Source organism: Ictalurus furcatus, chromosome 5, assembly GCF_023375685.1.
Source record: "Ictalurus furcatus strain D&B chromosome 5, Billie_1.0, whole genome shotgun sequence".
NCBI classification, from domain to species: Eukaryota; Metazoa; Chordata; class Actinopteri; order Siluriformes; family Ictaluridae; genus Ictalurus; species Ictalurus furcatus.
Window position 1 is genome coordinate 20742580 of NC_071259.1, and position 14419 is coordinate 20756998.

At 38.7% G+C, this 14419-nt stretch overlaps 1 protein-coding gene across 1 annotated transcript; it reads right to left on the reverse strand.

Moving 5' to 3' along the window:
- Positions 1–266: 266 nt before the first annotated feature.
- On the reverse strand, positions 267–7745 carry LOC128607887 (LHFPL tetraspan subfamily member 5 protein-like). Its single transcript, XM_053625133.1, has 2 exons — positions 7334–7745; positions 267–517 (listed from the first exon to the last, which is right to left on the reverse strand). The coding sequence occupies exons 1-2, from the start codon at positions 7743–7745 to the stop codon at positions 267–269; spliced, it is 663 nt and encodes a 220-aa protein (XP_053481108.1).
- Positions 7746–14419: the final 6674 nt, after the last annotated feature.

The window sequence follows — 14419 nt, forward strand, 5'->3', positions numbered from 1 at the left end:
GTCATTATATATTTGAAGCCAAAACTATAAAACTAAACCGATCTATAGGTTTTATATATTTTGTGACGTTTCTTTGAACTATTATACCTAGCTTCATCAAAATATTGCATTTAAATACTGAATTTAAGCAGTGCTTATTATATAATCCAAACACTTAAACTGGAAACCTCTAGCTTTATGAATTTTATAGTCTAGGCTGAATTTAGCAGCGAGACACACTTTAAATCAAGTGTCCAAGCTCACCAATAGTTTTTCAAAATAATTGTTTACTTCTTCTTACCTCCTGTCTCCAGTTCAAATTCATGAGGCAGCAGTTTGTCCTGTCGGTTTCCCAGTGTGAAGGCCACAAGTGCGAGAATGAGTGCATCCAGGATGCAGATGAGTGCCAAAATGTAGGCCCAGCGCACTGGGCAGGTCCCCATTTCGTACTTGCTCGTCCGCTCGCCGCACATCCGCTTTACCTCAGGAGAGTCCCATCCATCCGGGTAAATCATACAGCCCATCACCAACAGCACAGCTACAGGATGGAGAACACATTGAGCAAAACATGCATTCACCAAGTATGGCAACATTATTTTTTGTGAATTCCTTGGTTATTTTTAATGGTTTCTTGGCCAGTACACATTTTATCTGTTGGTAGGAATAGAACACTGAGCTTTTATTCACAGTGGATCCAGAACCCATCCTGGGAACACTGGGCATGAGGCAGTAACACCCTGGAATGGAACACCTTTCCTTTCTTCTTTTTCTCAGCCTTTGAGTCCAAACAAGTATTTCACACATTTCTAGATAATGACATTATTCACTCCATAATCCCCCTTTTCCTCTCCCGGTCTTTGTAATATGTCTGTACATCCTAGATGCACTGTCTGCACGTACACAACAAGATATTGGGGAATGCAGAGTTTTTAATCCAATCTGGCAACCCTGTCACTAATCATGTCCTGTCCTCTTCCTCCAGTGAAAATATTCACGGAGCATGGGAAGAAAAATACTGGGCTGACGTTCACCTAAGACACAACACACACAGATAAGCAAGGCGCAAACCATACATGGATTTGATTAGTGCGGCAGGCCTCAGAGCGTAGGTGGACGGTCAACTAAGAGACACACACACACACACACACACACACACAGAGGCCTATGCCGCCACGCACACACATACAGAAGGAAAACAGAACATTATAAGAATAATAAAAGGAGTATTAGGATATTATAAGGATAATATAAGGATTATAAGGATATTATAATGATATTGTGAAGTATGGAGTACAGAAAAGGGGGTAAAATACTTGCAAGCAGTATAACCAGATATAAAACAGAAATGTAGAGCAAATATGAAAAGAAAAAAGCATTATAAAACAGAAATACAGAAAAATGTGAAAGAAACTTACTCATAATGCACTTGAAGGTATGGAGGATTCTTTTCTCACGAGAAAAAGTCAGGAGTAACACAGACAAAGTTCTTAATTTTTAAGAGAGAGCCAAGACGGGCCGTTTATAAGGGTAGTTGAGCCAAGTTGCACCTATGAGATAACCATCGATGGGAATGGCTAGGGCCGCGAGATAACCGTTGATGGGAATGGCTAGAGCCGCAAGATTACCGTCGATGGGAACAACGGACCCCGTGAGACCAAGGTCTCTCCGAAATGTTGAGTCTCGTACCTATTGGTATTATGGGAAGGCTCTTTCGAAAACCTAATGGTGTTCGGGGAAGGCTCTTTCTAAAACATAATGGTATTGTGGGAAGGCTCTTTCTAAAACATATTGATGTCTGGGTCATCCTGACCCTAAGAAAACTGTATAAATAGAAGAGCTTCAGCTCTGGTTTTTTTTAGATCGCATTTTGGGACATCTCAAACTGTGTGGATCTCGTGGGGTGGAACGGAACGAATAAACCTGGACCCTTGCTTCTTCTCACTCATGGCTGGTGTCTTATTTTTCTTTCTCCAATTGAATATGTGAGTATCTGTTTCTATGTTAAGTGTCTTCAGGTAATAGGCAAAATTTGGACCTACATTTGGCACCCCAGATGGGACTGGGCTAAGACCCGTACGTCTGTAATTTCTCCCGTGGAACTTCACTCTCTAAGGCAACAGATAGGCCATGTAGGAAACAGGCACTGCAGATGCCTGTTATTTCAAAGCTCTGTCTTAGTGATCTGTTGTCACGAGTGGGAAGCCCCGGGGTGGGAAGAAAGACTAAGTTGGTCTCCAAAAGAACCTTGAGTGAGTGAGAATAGGTAAGAGAAGTGTGAACCGATATGTGATTGTATAAGGGTTATGTATAAGATGTATAAGGTTGTTTAATGAAATTGTATGTGTTGTGTGAGTGAAAGTCCTGCAATACCGCTGGTGAAAGATTCCAGGGCTGCAATAGAGGCAGGTGGAAATGAAGCCTCAAACCCCAGATACCGGCCACTTGAGGTGGCGGCTGCTTTGGTGGGGGACCCCTAATACCGCTGGTGAAAGATTCCAGGGCTGGATAGAGAGGGGTGTAAATCCTGGGCCCTGGTCCGGGTCACGCTCAGGGAAAGGACCCGTCAAGAGAAGCATGCCCGCTGTATGAATGTGTAACCACAATTGTGTGTGTGTAATAATATAAATATGTGTAACAGTGTGTGAATATAACATGTGTATGTGAGCTTGCGTGCGTTGGTGATAAAAAGAAGGCATGTGTGTGTGATAAGTTCTAAAAATTTAGTTTTGGAGACAAGTGTGAGTAAAGGCCTCCCTCAGTGTGTGTGTATGTGTGTGTTCTTATCTGCACATGCAGGCCTGCTTCTGTGTGAAAGGAAAAAAAAACAAAAAAACAACAACACTGTGTGTGTGTGCTCTTCAGATTGAGATGGGTAACACAGAACTTTGTGAGATATTTCTGCTTTTTCATTGAATGTTTTGAATTTGGTACAGACTTTGTGTGAGTCGGGTGGGACTGTTTGTATTATAATTACTTTGGTATCAATAACTGCTGTATGAATGTTTTAAAAATTGGGGAGCAGTCAAGAACATTGTAAATATTTTAGACATCTGCCTGATTGCCCGTTGTGTAAATCAGAACTTCTAGACCTGTAATATATAAAAACATATTCCCAAATTGTGTGATCCAGGGAAAAAGGAAGACTGAAGGTGGAAAAAAAGTGTGCATTTTCAGGCCCCAGAAGCCATTGTTGAGAAATGAGTGAGTCAGACACTCGAAATGTGGAGGAGAAAGTCCATTTGTGGGGCACTTGCAGGTCTTTAGTTTATTTATTGAAAACTTTGGATTTGGTGGCACAAGGATTGCCAGCCTGTTTGCGTGCCATAGCTGGAGCTGCTCTCGAAGTGCAGATCACTGGGAAAATTGCTCTCTCACACATTGATCTTACACTTATCACACCAGGTCATTTCTATTTTGAAAGAACAGGATATGAGGTTATTTGATGTGCCACCCAAAATGTAACTCTTAAACCTATTAGTGTGTCTAATACACCAACTGTAGTGTTGTATTGCCTAATTAATTCTGTGGAGCCAGTCACTGAGAACACTCACGATTGCCTAGCCAAAATCCATATTTCCTCGAGCTTAAATTTGAAATTTTTAGACGTTCCATCTGGAAGATTTTGTGTCTGAAATTTCACAAACATTATGAGCACCCTGCTCTGCCCAAGTGGCTGAATTAAAAGCCATCACTACAGAGTGCAAACTGGTTAAGGGTAGAATTGCTAATATATATATAGATAAATACTGACTCTGCTTATGCCCATGGATTGTGTCATCTGTTTGGAGTTGTTTGAATGCAGTGAGGTTTTAGAATAAAACGTTGGAACGCCACTTTAACATACCGAGCAAATAGTTAATTGAATTCTGATTGTACCTACTGCACTTCGCACTGTATGTATTTCAGATGCCCATGGTTTTAACCAGTGTGCAAGGGGGAAGGTAGGGGAAAGATAAAACAGCTAGAGGAATGATCTCTGTACTTACAGGCAACGGTGGATGATAATCTGAGTGTGATATCTGTGCTCAAAACAATGTCAGAAAGGGAAAATCAGTATCAAGAGGGCACATATCAATGCCAGAAAGGCTGTTTAAGCGCTTGGTGATAGACAGGTTTAGCAGATGGAGGGAGGCAGTGCCATCAGAAGACTGCTGGAACAGTGATTAAATTTTTTCTTTGACCAGAGAGGTAGTCCCTAGATCTGGCATACCATCTCAAGTTTAACAAAATTTGCGCTGACACTAAACATATCTTGGTAGATACTCTACCTCTTGCACTAATGACCTATCGCATGCAGACTCACAGAAATATGTATCTAACAACGCATGAAATGCTTACGGGTCGACCCATGTCTGTGTCTGTTCCTTATGAAGGACTGCCACTGGAGTAATTGCAGATGGAACCAAGAGCATATATGAGATAACTAACTGTTATGTATGAAGCTATCTAGTCACAGGAACAGAGCTGGGCGCATTGTTATGGGTGAGGCGTTACCGCCTCAACAAGGGGTGGTATTCACCCAGAGATGGGAGACCAGGAGCAGCGAGAGAATGGCTGAAGCAGCAGCTGACTACAAGAACATGCGACCCCTGATCCCCGAGGATGCTCGAGGATCCTCCGATGACGAGGTGGCGAGGAACACGTGAAGGTCCTGTACGAAGCTGTCAACAGGGGGTCTGCCCTCAAGAGACATTATCGCAGAACTCTCAATTCAATGGCAGACCAGGATGAGAAGACGATGTGATGACCCATGCCCTGGGTGTAAGTGCTAGCCTAACCTCTCCCCAAGGGTGGCCCAAGGGTACGTAAAGTGCCTGGGCCCAAGACAACCAACATACAGAGAGATACTGCCAACAGAGACTGTCAATTTGGATTGTTATAAAATGTTTATGATATGACATGTGATGTGCAACAAAGTGTGATGCAATCAGGCACGAGAAAAGTATAATGGTGCTGTCGAGCACATGGTGCTGGCAGGGTGGGAATTTTTCCTCCGTAGAGGTTTTTCACCCACCCCTGAGTGCGAGATTTGATTTTTGGGGAGAATCAACACACTGCGCGGTCCTGACAAATACAAAACTGAGGGCTGATAGGCCCAGTTGAGAAAAATAGGGACATGTAGATCCCATATTCGTATTAGCCACTCATACTAACACTATTTAGGGGGTACACAGTTAATCAACATGTAATCAAAGGAATCAGGGTTCAAAACAATATATACGTGTAGTTTGTGAGGCTTTATAGTCTCAGAGGGGGAAATGTTGTATATAAAATATACATGAAATAAACACGAGGGAGACCTAGTATGAGTAGTATGTAATTTTATTGAAAATTCACTGGGCTGACGTTCACCTAAGACACAACACACACAGATAAGCAAGGCGCAAACCATACATGTATTTGATTAGTGCGGCAGGCCTCAGAGCGTAGGTGGACGGTCAACTAAGAGACACACACACACACACACACAGAGGCCTATGCCGCCACACACACACATACAGAAGGAAAACAGAACATTATAAGAATAATCAAAGGAGTATTAGGATATTATAAGGATAATATAAGGATTGTAAGGATATTATAATGATATTGTGAAGTATGGAGTACAGAAAAGGGGGTAAAATACTTGCAAGCAGTATAACCAGATATAAAACAGCAATGTAGAGCAAATATGAAAAGAAAAAAGCATTATAAAACAGAAATACAGAAAAATGTGAAAGAAACTTACTCATAATGCACTTGAAGGTGTGGAGGATTCTTTTCTCACGAGAAAAAGTCAGGAGTAACACAAACAAAGTTCTTAATTTTTAAGAGATAGCCAAGATTGGCCGTTTATAAGGGTAGTTGAGCCAAGTTGCACCTGTGAGATAACCGTCGATGGGAACGGCTAGGGTCGCGAGATAACCATCGATGGGAATGGCTAGGGCTGCAAGATAACCGTCGATGGGAACAGCGGACACCGTGAGACCAAGGTCTCTCCGAAATGTTGAGTCTCGTACCTATTGGTATTATGGGAAGGCTCTTTCGAAAACCTAATGGTGTTTGGGGAAGGCTCTTTCTAAAACATAATGGTATTTTGGGAAGGCTCTTTCTAAAACATATTGATGTCTGGGTCATCCTGACCCTAAGAAAACTGTATAAATAGAAGAGCTTCAGCTCTGGTTTCTTTTAGATCGCATTTTGGGACGTCTCAAACTGTGTGGATCTCGTGTGGTGGAACGGAACGAATAAACCTGGACCCTTGCTTCTTCTCACTCACGGCTGGTGTCTTATTTTTCTTTCTCCAATTGAATATGTGAGTATCTGTTTTTATGTTAAGTGTCTTCAGGTAATAGGCAAAATTTGGACCTACACAATAAAGGGGTAAAACTGTTTTAGGGTGAACTCTAATGATTGTGGACAACACAGGTGCTGCATTTATACTCTTTTCAGACTACTATCTCTTTCTATTACTTTGACAGTGGTTACAGTACCTGAAACCACCCTAGATAGCAAGTTTAACATGTTTTTGAAAATAAAATGAAGTTCAACAACCTGTGATAACTTTTAAACATAAGAAGGATGACTATTATAGACAAAATATTGTAAAATGGTAATAAAACTGTGTAGGGATAGTGTGATAATGGAATAGTGATTTGCCAGTAGATGGAGAAGAGGGTAAGTAGAGGATGTTTGGTGGGGGTCCTAAAAGTTCATTTATTATTTTTTAAAATAAACACCACTGCATAGATTAACTAAGAAAATTACCTGTACTGCTGTAGAACACTCATACTATGCTAAGCCAACAAAGGCCCGTTTACACCTTGTCTTAATGTACATTCTGTATACATTCACTGTATGCATTGTGGTGAAATATTCCTCCATGTAGATTGTAGCAGCTCAACATGGCTATATGGCAGGATTAGAATAGCCAGATACTATTTCATACAACAGTGCGGTTGAATTCTTGAGTCTAATTGGTAAGATGTTTATATGCTGTCTTCTATAACAGCAAAACTGTTATGTTTTGCAAGGTTATTATGGATGCAAACACTGTAGAGATTGGCTTATCACTTTTTGTTAAGTGCACTGGGCAACATTTAATATTTACACTTTATGATCAATGCAGTTTAACAAAAACTGTCATTTTGACGTTAGTTATCTGGATGCAAAAATGTGACACTACTTTGAGAGAAATTCAACTATTTAGAACTGATTCCTTTAAGATTGTTCACAAACCAGGAATGCTTAATATTCACTATTAGCTTAAAAAATAAAAATGAGCCTGCTTTATTGGAGAAATCACAAGTTACTGCATTTAACTTTCAAACAAGAGACCCAAACTTCAACTTTGAATCACACTATTAAGTTTTACCTGAAGAGATCTGCACCCATGCACAAATCTTGTACACACTCGCTGCACTGCAGAAGAAGAAAAGACCGAATGAGACCATGGTGGCCACATTAAGCAGCATTGAGGTTCCCACGAAGAACATGGCAGTCTTAAATGCCCCAGACGGAATGGAGTTAAAGTCGAGCACACTGCCCTTGCAGACAAGTTTTGAGGTGATGGGGTTGCCTATGCAGTAGTAGAAGAGCCCGAAGTAGCCAGACTGTGGGGTGTTGACACTGTCACCGATCCAGTAGGGCTGAATGAACACCACCACTGTGATGATGGCAAAGCAGATGGTGAAAATTGCCCACAAGACACCAATAGCTCTGGCATTTCTCACATAGTTTGTCTGGTAGATTTTGACCGCCTCTGTGGCAGGAAGCATTTTCTCCATGTTGATAATGATTTAGACTTGTCCAATAACATGTGAACACCAGAACACCTGTAACTAGCTAACAAAACTTCAGCAAAACCCTTATCTTGCCAAAGCTACTCTTCAAAAACCCACTACCACAGATACCAGGTTGATTCTTTTGTCATTTACTTTCTTAATGCCTACTGTTACATTCTCAGGAGACCTATGTATTCTCTGTAATTGGTAAAGTTCACTGGTACAGAGAGGTATCTTCAAAAAGTGACTGATGTGACACCAACACTTGTTCTTTTGTGTCCTAGCCAACAGAGGTGTCATGGGGTATAAATTTTAAATGGTAATGTGAGCAGAATAAGGTGTTTGAACCGTTGACCAGAGTAATCAGATATAGAACAAGCCTTGGTGTAAGTGTACAGCTACTTCCTGAATGTCATAAAGAGGACTGAGTCAGCGTTGGGTGCTTTGTTTGAAACTGGTTTTAACGTCAGTTTCTATATTTTGTATTTTGCAAGTACTCTGCTTTGTGTGTGTGACTTTGAGAAGATCGGAGATATGTTGATGTCTGTGATAGATAGTAGTACCATAACTGAACATTTAAACGGTTTGAAATGTTTCTGTAAATCCAGACAAATAATTAATTCAATACCTTCACAATCCAGCGTAATTTTATACATGCTTGAACATTTTTTATACATACTTGAAATAAATGGTGTTTGATGGTACGAGTTGCTAGCTAGTAACTTTAAGTTGTGTATAAAAACCATATTAGATCTAACACAAACACCTTCTAAACCTCCCCACCCGAGCACAAACATTACTCCACCATCTCTGCATCACACCTGGAGGAAACACTGCACATAAAGAGATTTGAATTCCATTCAAAACAAGTGTGGCAGTGAGGGCGTGGCCAAGTGTCGAACGTGAACCAGCAGATGGAGCTGTGTAGAAATAAAGGTTTGTGTGTGTTTATGTGTGTGATCAATGAAAACCTCTTCTTTTTCAGAGAGTGGTGGGATACCAGAGATATCAAGTGAGGGTTTATCAGAGATTTCAGTGTTGAGTGAGCTATTTTTATGTTGGCTCAAACAAGGCTGACAAACAAACAGTGCTCAAACACTGCAGAAAAACAAACAGAGCTTGGAAAAAAAGAATAAAGTATTCAGCTTCTCTCTCTCTCTCTCTCTCTCTCTCTCTCTCTCCTTCTCCTTCTCTCCCTCCTTCTCTTAACGAAGGCTTAACCAAACCCTAGGTCTTTGTTATGTTTTGCTATTAGGTGCCCCAAGTGCTTGATTTGTTTTGCTGTTAGGTGTCCTAGGTGTGTGGTGTGTTTTGCTATTAATCTAATCAGGCTTATTTTACAAGGCCAAAATTTCTGAACACTAATACATTGTTAGTAAAATTCATATAAATACTCTTTTTCAACATAAACAAATACTCAACACGTTTATAATTTTAATTCATTCATTTTAAGTAACCGCTTTATCCTGGTCAGGGTCGTGATAGATCTAGAACCTAACCCTTTAAAAAGTTTGTACAGGATTTCACAGAGTTTTTGTTGTGATTGTTGCGGCCAAGAATGCTCGATTTTGCTGTGTTGATTTTCAAAACTTGTAATGCAACTTGCAGAGTTTACGTGCTTTTTTTTGTAGGAAACTACTTGAATTGGTGAAATTGCAATTTCATGAAATTGTTTTCCACAGTCTTTCACAGTGATGTTTGATGGTAATTTTTTATCAGACCACCGTCTGATGCAAAAAAGAAGTCTCCAAGAACCCCACAATTTCATCACAGGATCTGCTAGTAAGTCTTGCAACTGTTGGTGTCAAATATCAGGTTCCACCCTTGTCAGACAAGAACAAGAATCTGAGGCTATCATGTGCACAGACTCACCCAAACTGGACAGTTCAAGACTCGAAAAAAAAAAAAGACCAGGTGTTTCCCCCCCTGCTCTTTAACTGTCCAGTTTCGGTGAGTCTGTGCCCATGATAGTCTCAGCCAAGAACAGGAATCTGTCTCTTGATTTTTTGCGTTGCACTGCTGCCACATGAATGGCTGATTAGATTACTGCATGAATTTGCAGGTATACAGGTGTTCTTAATAAAGTGGATGGTAAGTGTTCATTTCAGGTCAACTAAAAGTACATGATCAATTTCTTCACGTATTTAAAATAACTGAATTTTTAATAGCAGCATTTTCAAAGGGGGAAAAAACAAACAAACAACCACTGAGTTTTCGCACTGTTGCTGAACTTGTACTTGCCTATTGGCACAAAGGAAGGAGAGTTAAGCATAAAACTCTAACAATGCTGTAAAAGCAAAGGACAAAACACTTCCTCCATGGGTAATGCCGTCGGCTCAACAAAGATGGACTCTTGCAGTACCCACCTGTTCTAGAAACAGTCTATTAAACCTTAATTGACATTTAATTGTTAATTTAATTTTGTCAGTTTAACAAATGAGTGAAAATTAATTGCACAGAAAATGTAAACATTTAGTCCTTTTAAATGCTTTCATTTATTTTATTAAATGTAAGATATCCTTGACTAATTAGGACTGATTGAAAAAAGCAGTTCAGAATTTGGTCCTGCCAAAACATGAAACCTTACAATATCACTTATCATATTTGCTGCACATTTTCCATTCTATCTATCAGTAAACAGTGGCATTCTTGCATAAATGCTTAACTGGGGTTTTAATGCAGAGTGTTTCTCCTGTTCACTGCCTTCACAGTGACAATGATGGAAGCACTTTGTAAAAGCACTTGTATGTAGTGCAGCGGTAGAGCCTACAGCTGGGTTTGAGAAGGTTCAGGTGTTCCAGTCAATGCATAGCATGACCTGAAGTTTGAAGATAATGAAGGAGGGCCTGCTGGCCTTTTCCATAAGTTTATATTAGCTGACTATTTGCAGCGGACTATCCTCACATTAGAGAAAAGAAAAGCACATATTGTGTTACTCTTCTTAAGATTCCTAAAAATGATTGACTGTCTAGTTACTGTATCTGTCTTTTTTATAGTGGTCTGTTAGTGTGCAGTTTACTATAAGTTGGATATTGCAGAAGTTACACAGAAGTTTTGATACTTAATTAATTGTTTTCTCTGCAACACAGAACTGGAGCGGTACATATTGCTACTGCACTTGTGAGGACGGACTTAAATGTGAAGGTGACCGGTCCATTGGAGGCTCCATCGTCAACACCAACTTTGGAACCTGCGTGGATCCTCACAACTAATGCTCTCTACACAGCACAGAATGGAAAAACCTTAAAACCCAAATTTCAGATAGGCAATGCATTAAATATACAAGGAAATATTCAAATGCAAAGATATGAGAAATTATTAATTACTTTAAGGCCAAGTCAGAAAGAGTAAATGCCACACTACATCAGTCAATATATCAGTGAAAAGCTTAGATTTTTTGTGGAATTTTGGGAAAAAAGATTATAGTACATTTTAGCCATATCTCAATTTATAACACAACATAACAACATATTCAAAGTACATTATGACTAATGCCCCATTGTATCAAAAATAGAAAGGTCAAGGTAAACACTGATGTCATTCAGAATCTCAGACTGAAAGGGGCATTTTTGCTCATGCTAGCATAAACTGATCCATGATGCCATTCTGTCATAGAATTATATTTTGAAACCCTACAATCAATAAACATATATCACAAAAATCTCAAGAGTCAAATTACTGTGTCCCAGCTAAACATATCCATTTTCATATGTAGTCTGTATCAGGGTACCAAGCTGTCAATATCTGAACATGTAGATGGTCATTCGCCCGTACATCAGAGTGGTGCATGAAAGGTGGAATACCAATACAAGTTAAAAAAATAAAATAAAATAGGAAAACAGCAATTAGTGCAATGATGCAATGGCTTCCTCCATGTAAGACTGATCAAACACTACAGAGTAGCAGCATGTATTTTGAGGTTTGAGATTTGATGTCCTAAGGGTATACAAACCTTTGCACAAAATTGGTCTGGAAACCTGTCCAAAATCAATGTTCCTGGACCAGGTTTGAATGAGATCAGGGAAAGTGATCAAAGCAAGGAGATCTGCTTCTATATCTACATGTCTACCCACATTTTTACATTAAAATGAAGTAGAAATCATACATGTAGAGGCTATTGTCTAAGAATAGAGTCACTACATATTTGTTGTAAGCTTGCCCATATACAGCTCAAGCAGCCCAAATTTAATGATGCCTTCACTTTCAATAAAACCCAAGGCTGCTGCCAGGCTGTACTGGAATAAGTTGATTTACTCACCAAGATCAAGTTGTCATTTTTTCTCCATACTCCAGCACACACTGGAATTATAGCATTTTATCCTGAGTAGTCCATCGGAGATAAAACATTTGCCCTTATCTGATAGCCATACACACTGCTTCTGAGAGACAGCCAGGTATAAATCATGGATTTTGGTAGCATTTAAGAATTAATGTGAAGATCTACATATGACAACACAAGCACACAAGATTTAGTGATAAGCTTGCTACAATAAGCCAGAATAATTGCTTCATTGCTTGCCTTAAATTTTCCAGTAACCATGCTCATCTTATTCATCTTCTCGCACCTATGCTATTTAATTTTAGACTGCTATGATGTGTTTTATGTTATGTTATTGTACAGCATACTGCTTAGCAAAACAGCACCTGTTATTGTGTAAGACACATTTGTGAAAGAAACTCTTTGAATGTTTAGTACTTCATGTTTCACTTGGTAAAACATTAATTTTCAGAGTTTAAGAAACAATTCAAGCAGGAATCCAGTTCATTTGAGAATGCTCAGATACTGTGTAGTCTGGAATGGCAGTAACACAGGGCTAATACCATTGTGGTAGCTAGAAAGACTGATTTAGCTACTAATTATATTTTTCAAATGAACACAATGATTTGTGTAAAGTGTTTTTCTGTAAAATAAGATACTTTTGGTATGATCAATTTGGTGTTATTCAGTAGCGATTACAGTAGTATACATGCTTCACATTTATTGTCCTAGTTAGCATATAAACTTTCTCAGCAGGTGTTCATAGTTATTCAGCTATAGGTGTTGAAATATTGCAGTAGATTTTTAGTAGATGTTTTAGTTTTTGTTTAGGTTTTATTTTTGTGGCCAGGCAATTAACTCTGACTCTTTTTCTCAAAATAAAATCCCTGAAGTTAGTTGGGTTGCAGGAAAGTTATAGAGATCTTTTTTTTTTTTTTTTTAAGGATATATTAAATTATGAGCAACAATTGAGTATAATGTGGCCATGAGAGAAAAAAAAATTGTTGAAAAGAAATTGTTTATGCTTACGTTATGCTCTCTATTCACTTTTTTGAGTTCTCAAATTAAAACAATTGTGCCAACCTTTTGGTTCATTTGTGCTTTCCTCTAAAGAGCTTCAACTGAGTATCATGTTGGTCACATTAAACTTAACTATGTGAACAATTTTATACATCTGACCCACAAACTAAAGATTATTTTTGTGGCCTCTCAGGCTCTGTTAAAAGGGAAAGCTTTCCAAGTGTTTTTATTGCAATTGCAGTTTGTCTTGCAGTCAACAGAGGCCACTGCAAATCTAGACTATGTATACCATGGAGAGTTTTGGGACAATGTAGAGTGAACTGTATTATATGTCTGTCTCTTTAGGAATGTGTTGACATTGAATGTTAATGATAACTGACTAAACTTACATCGCAGTTTACAATAATATTACACTCTATTTAAAAGTTATCCTCACATGTTTTTTTGGAACCTGTTATGGTTAGGAATCAAAAACAAGATGGCCTGTATTGCATTCAAGGTGCACTTCAGTGTGTTGCTCAGTAGTTTCTAATCTTAAGTAAAAACACAGTCAAACAGGTATAACTAACACTAATTAGCACAAAGTATGAAATTGAAAGTGCAAAGTATGAACTTGTGTCTCCGTGTTCTAAAATATTCTAAGCGATTATGAAAAATGCTGGACAAGTTGGGATGCTTGGACCTTGAGATACAATGCATCTGCTTCATGACTAATATGTTTAGTGTGCTTCTTAATTTGCTTCAATCGATCATTGCATGTTTATTGCACTAATTGATGTGATTAGACTTCTTCGCAGCAAGAATAAAAAGCCCACCTGTCTGCAGAGGTTGCAAAATGGTAAATGAAGCTGTCATCTAATGAATGCTTTGCTTTACTTCAACTGTTTAATGTAATAACAGATGTCTGGCAAGCGACTGAGCACCATCCGCATCTGAGTAGCCACTGAATTCTTAATTCCACATTAGTGCCTCCGTTACATGCAAATATGTTATAACTTGTGTTACAATATATCAATGTTAATTCAGATAACTGCTTTAATTCACAAATAGACCCATTATTAGCTTAAATAGGAAAACCTTAGGATGTCTGTATTGTGTCACTAATTTATTGAATTTACTGTATGATGACTAGATTGCTGCTCATCACATTTGATGAATTAAAAAAAAAACAGTCAAGCTTATATAACCTTGAATGAATTCATACATGCTCCATTCTCATCAGCCTTATATGCTAAAGTTGTAAACAAACAGTAAAAGCAGCTTGTGCTAGCTACTTAGCTTTACATTTAGCATTAAGCAAACCTTTAAAAAAGAATGCATTTTTTAACACATAGTTGAAAACATCGTTTACATAATTGGATACATAATTTTTGTTAGGATTGAATACATCATTTTCGTT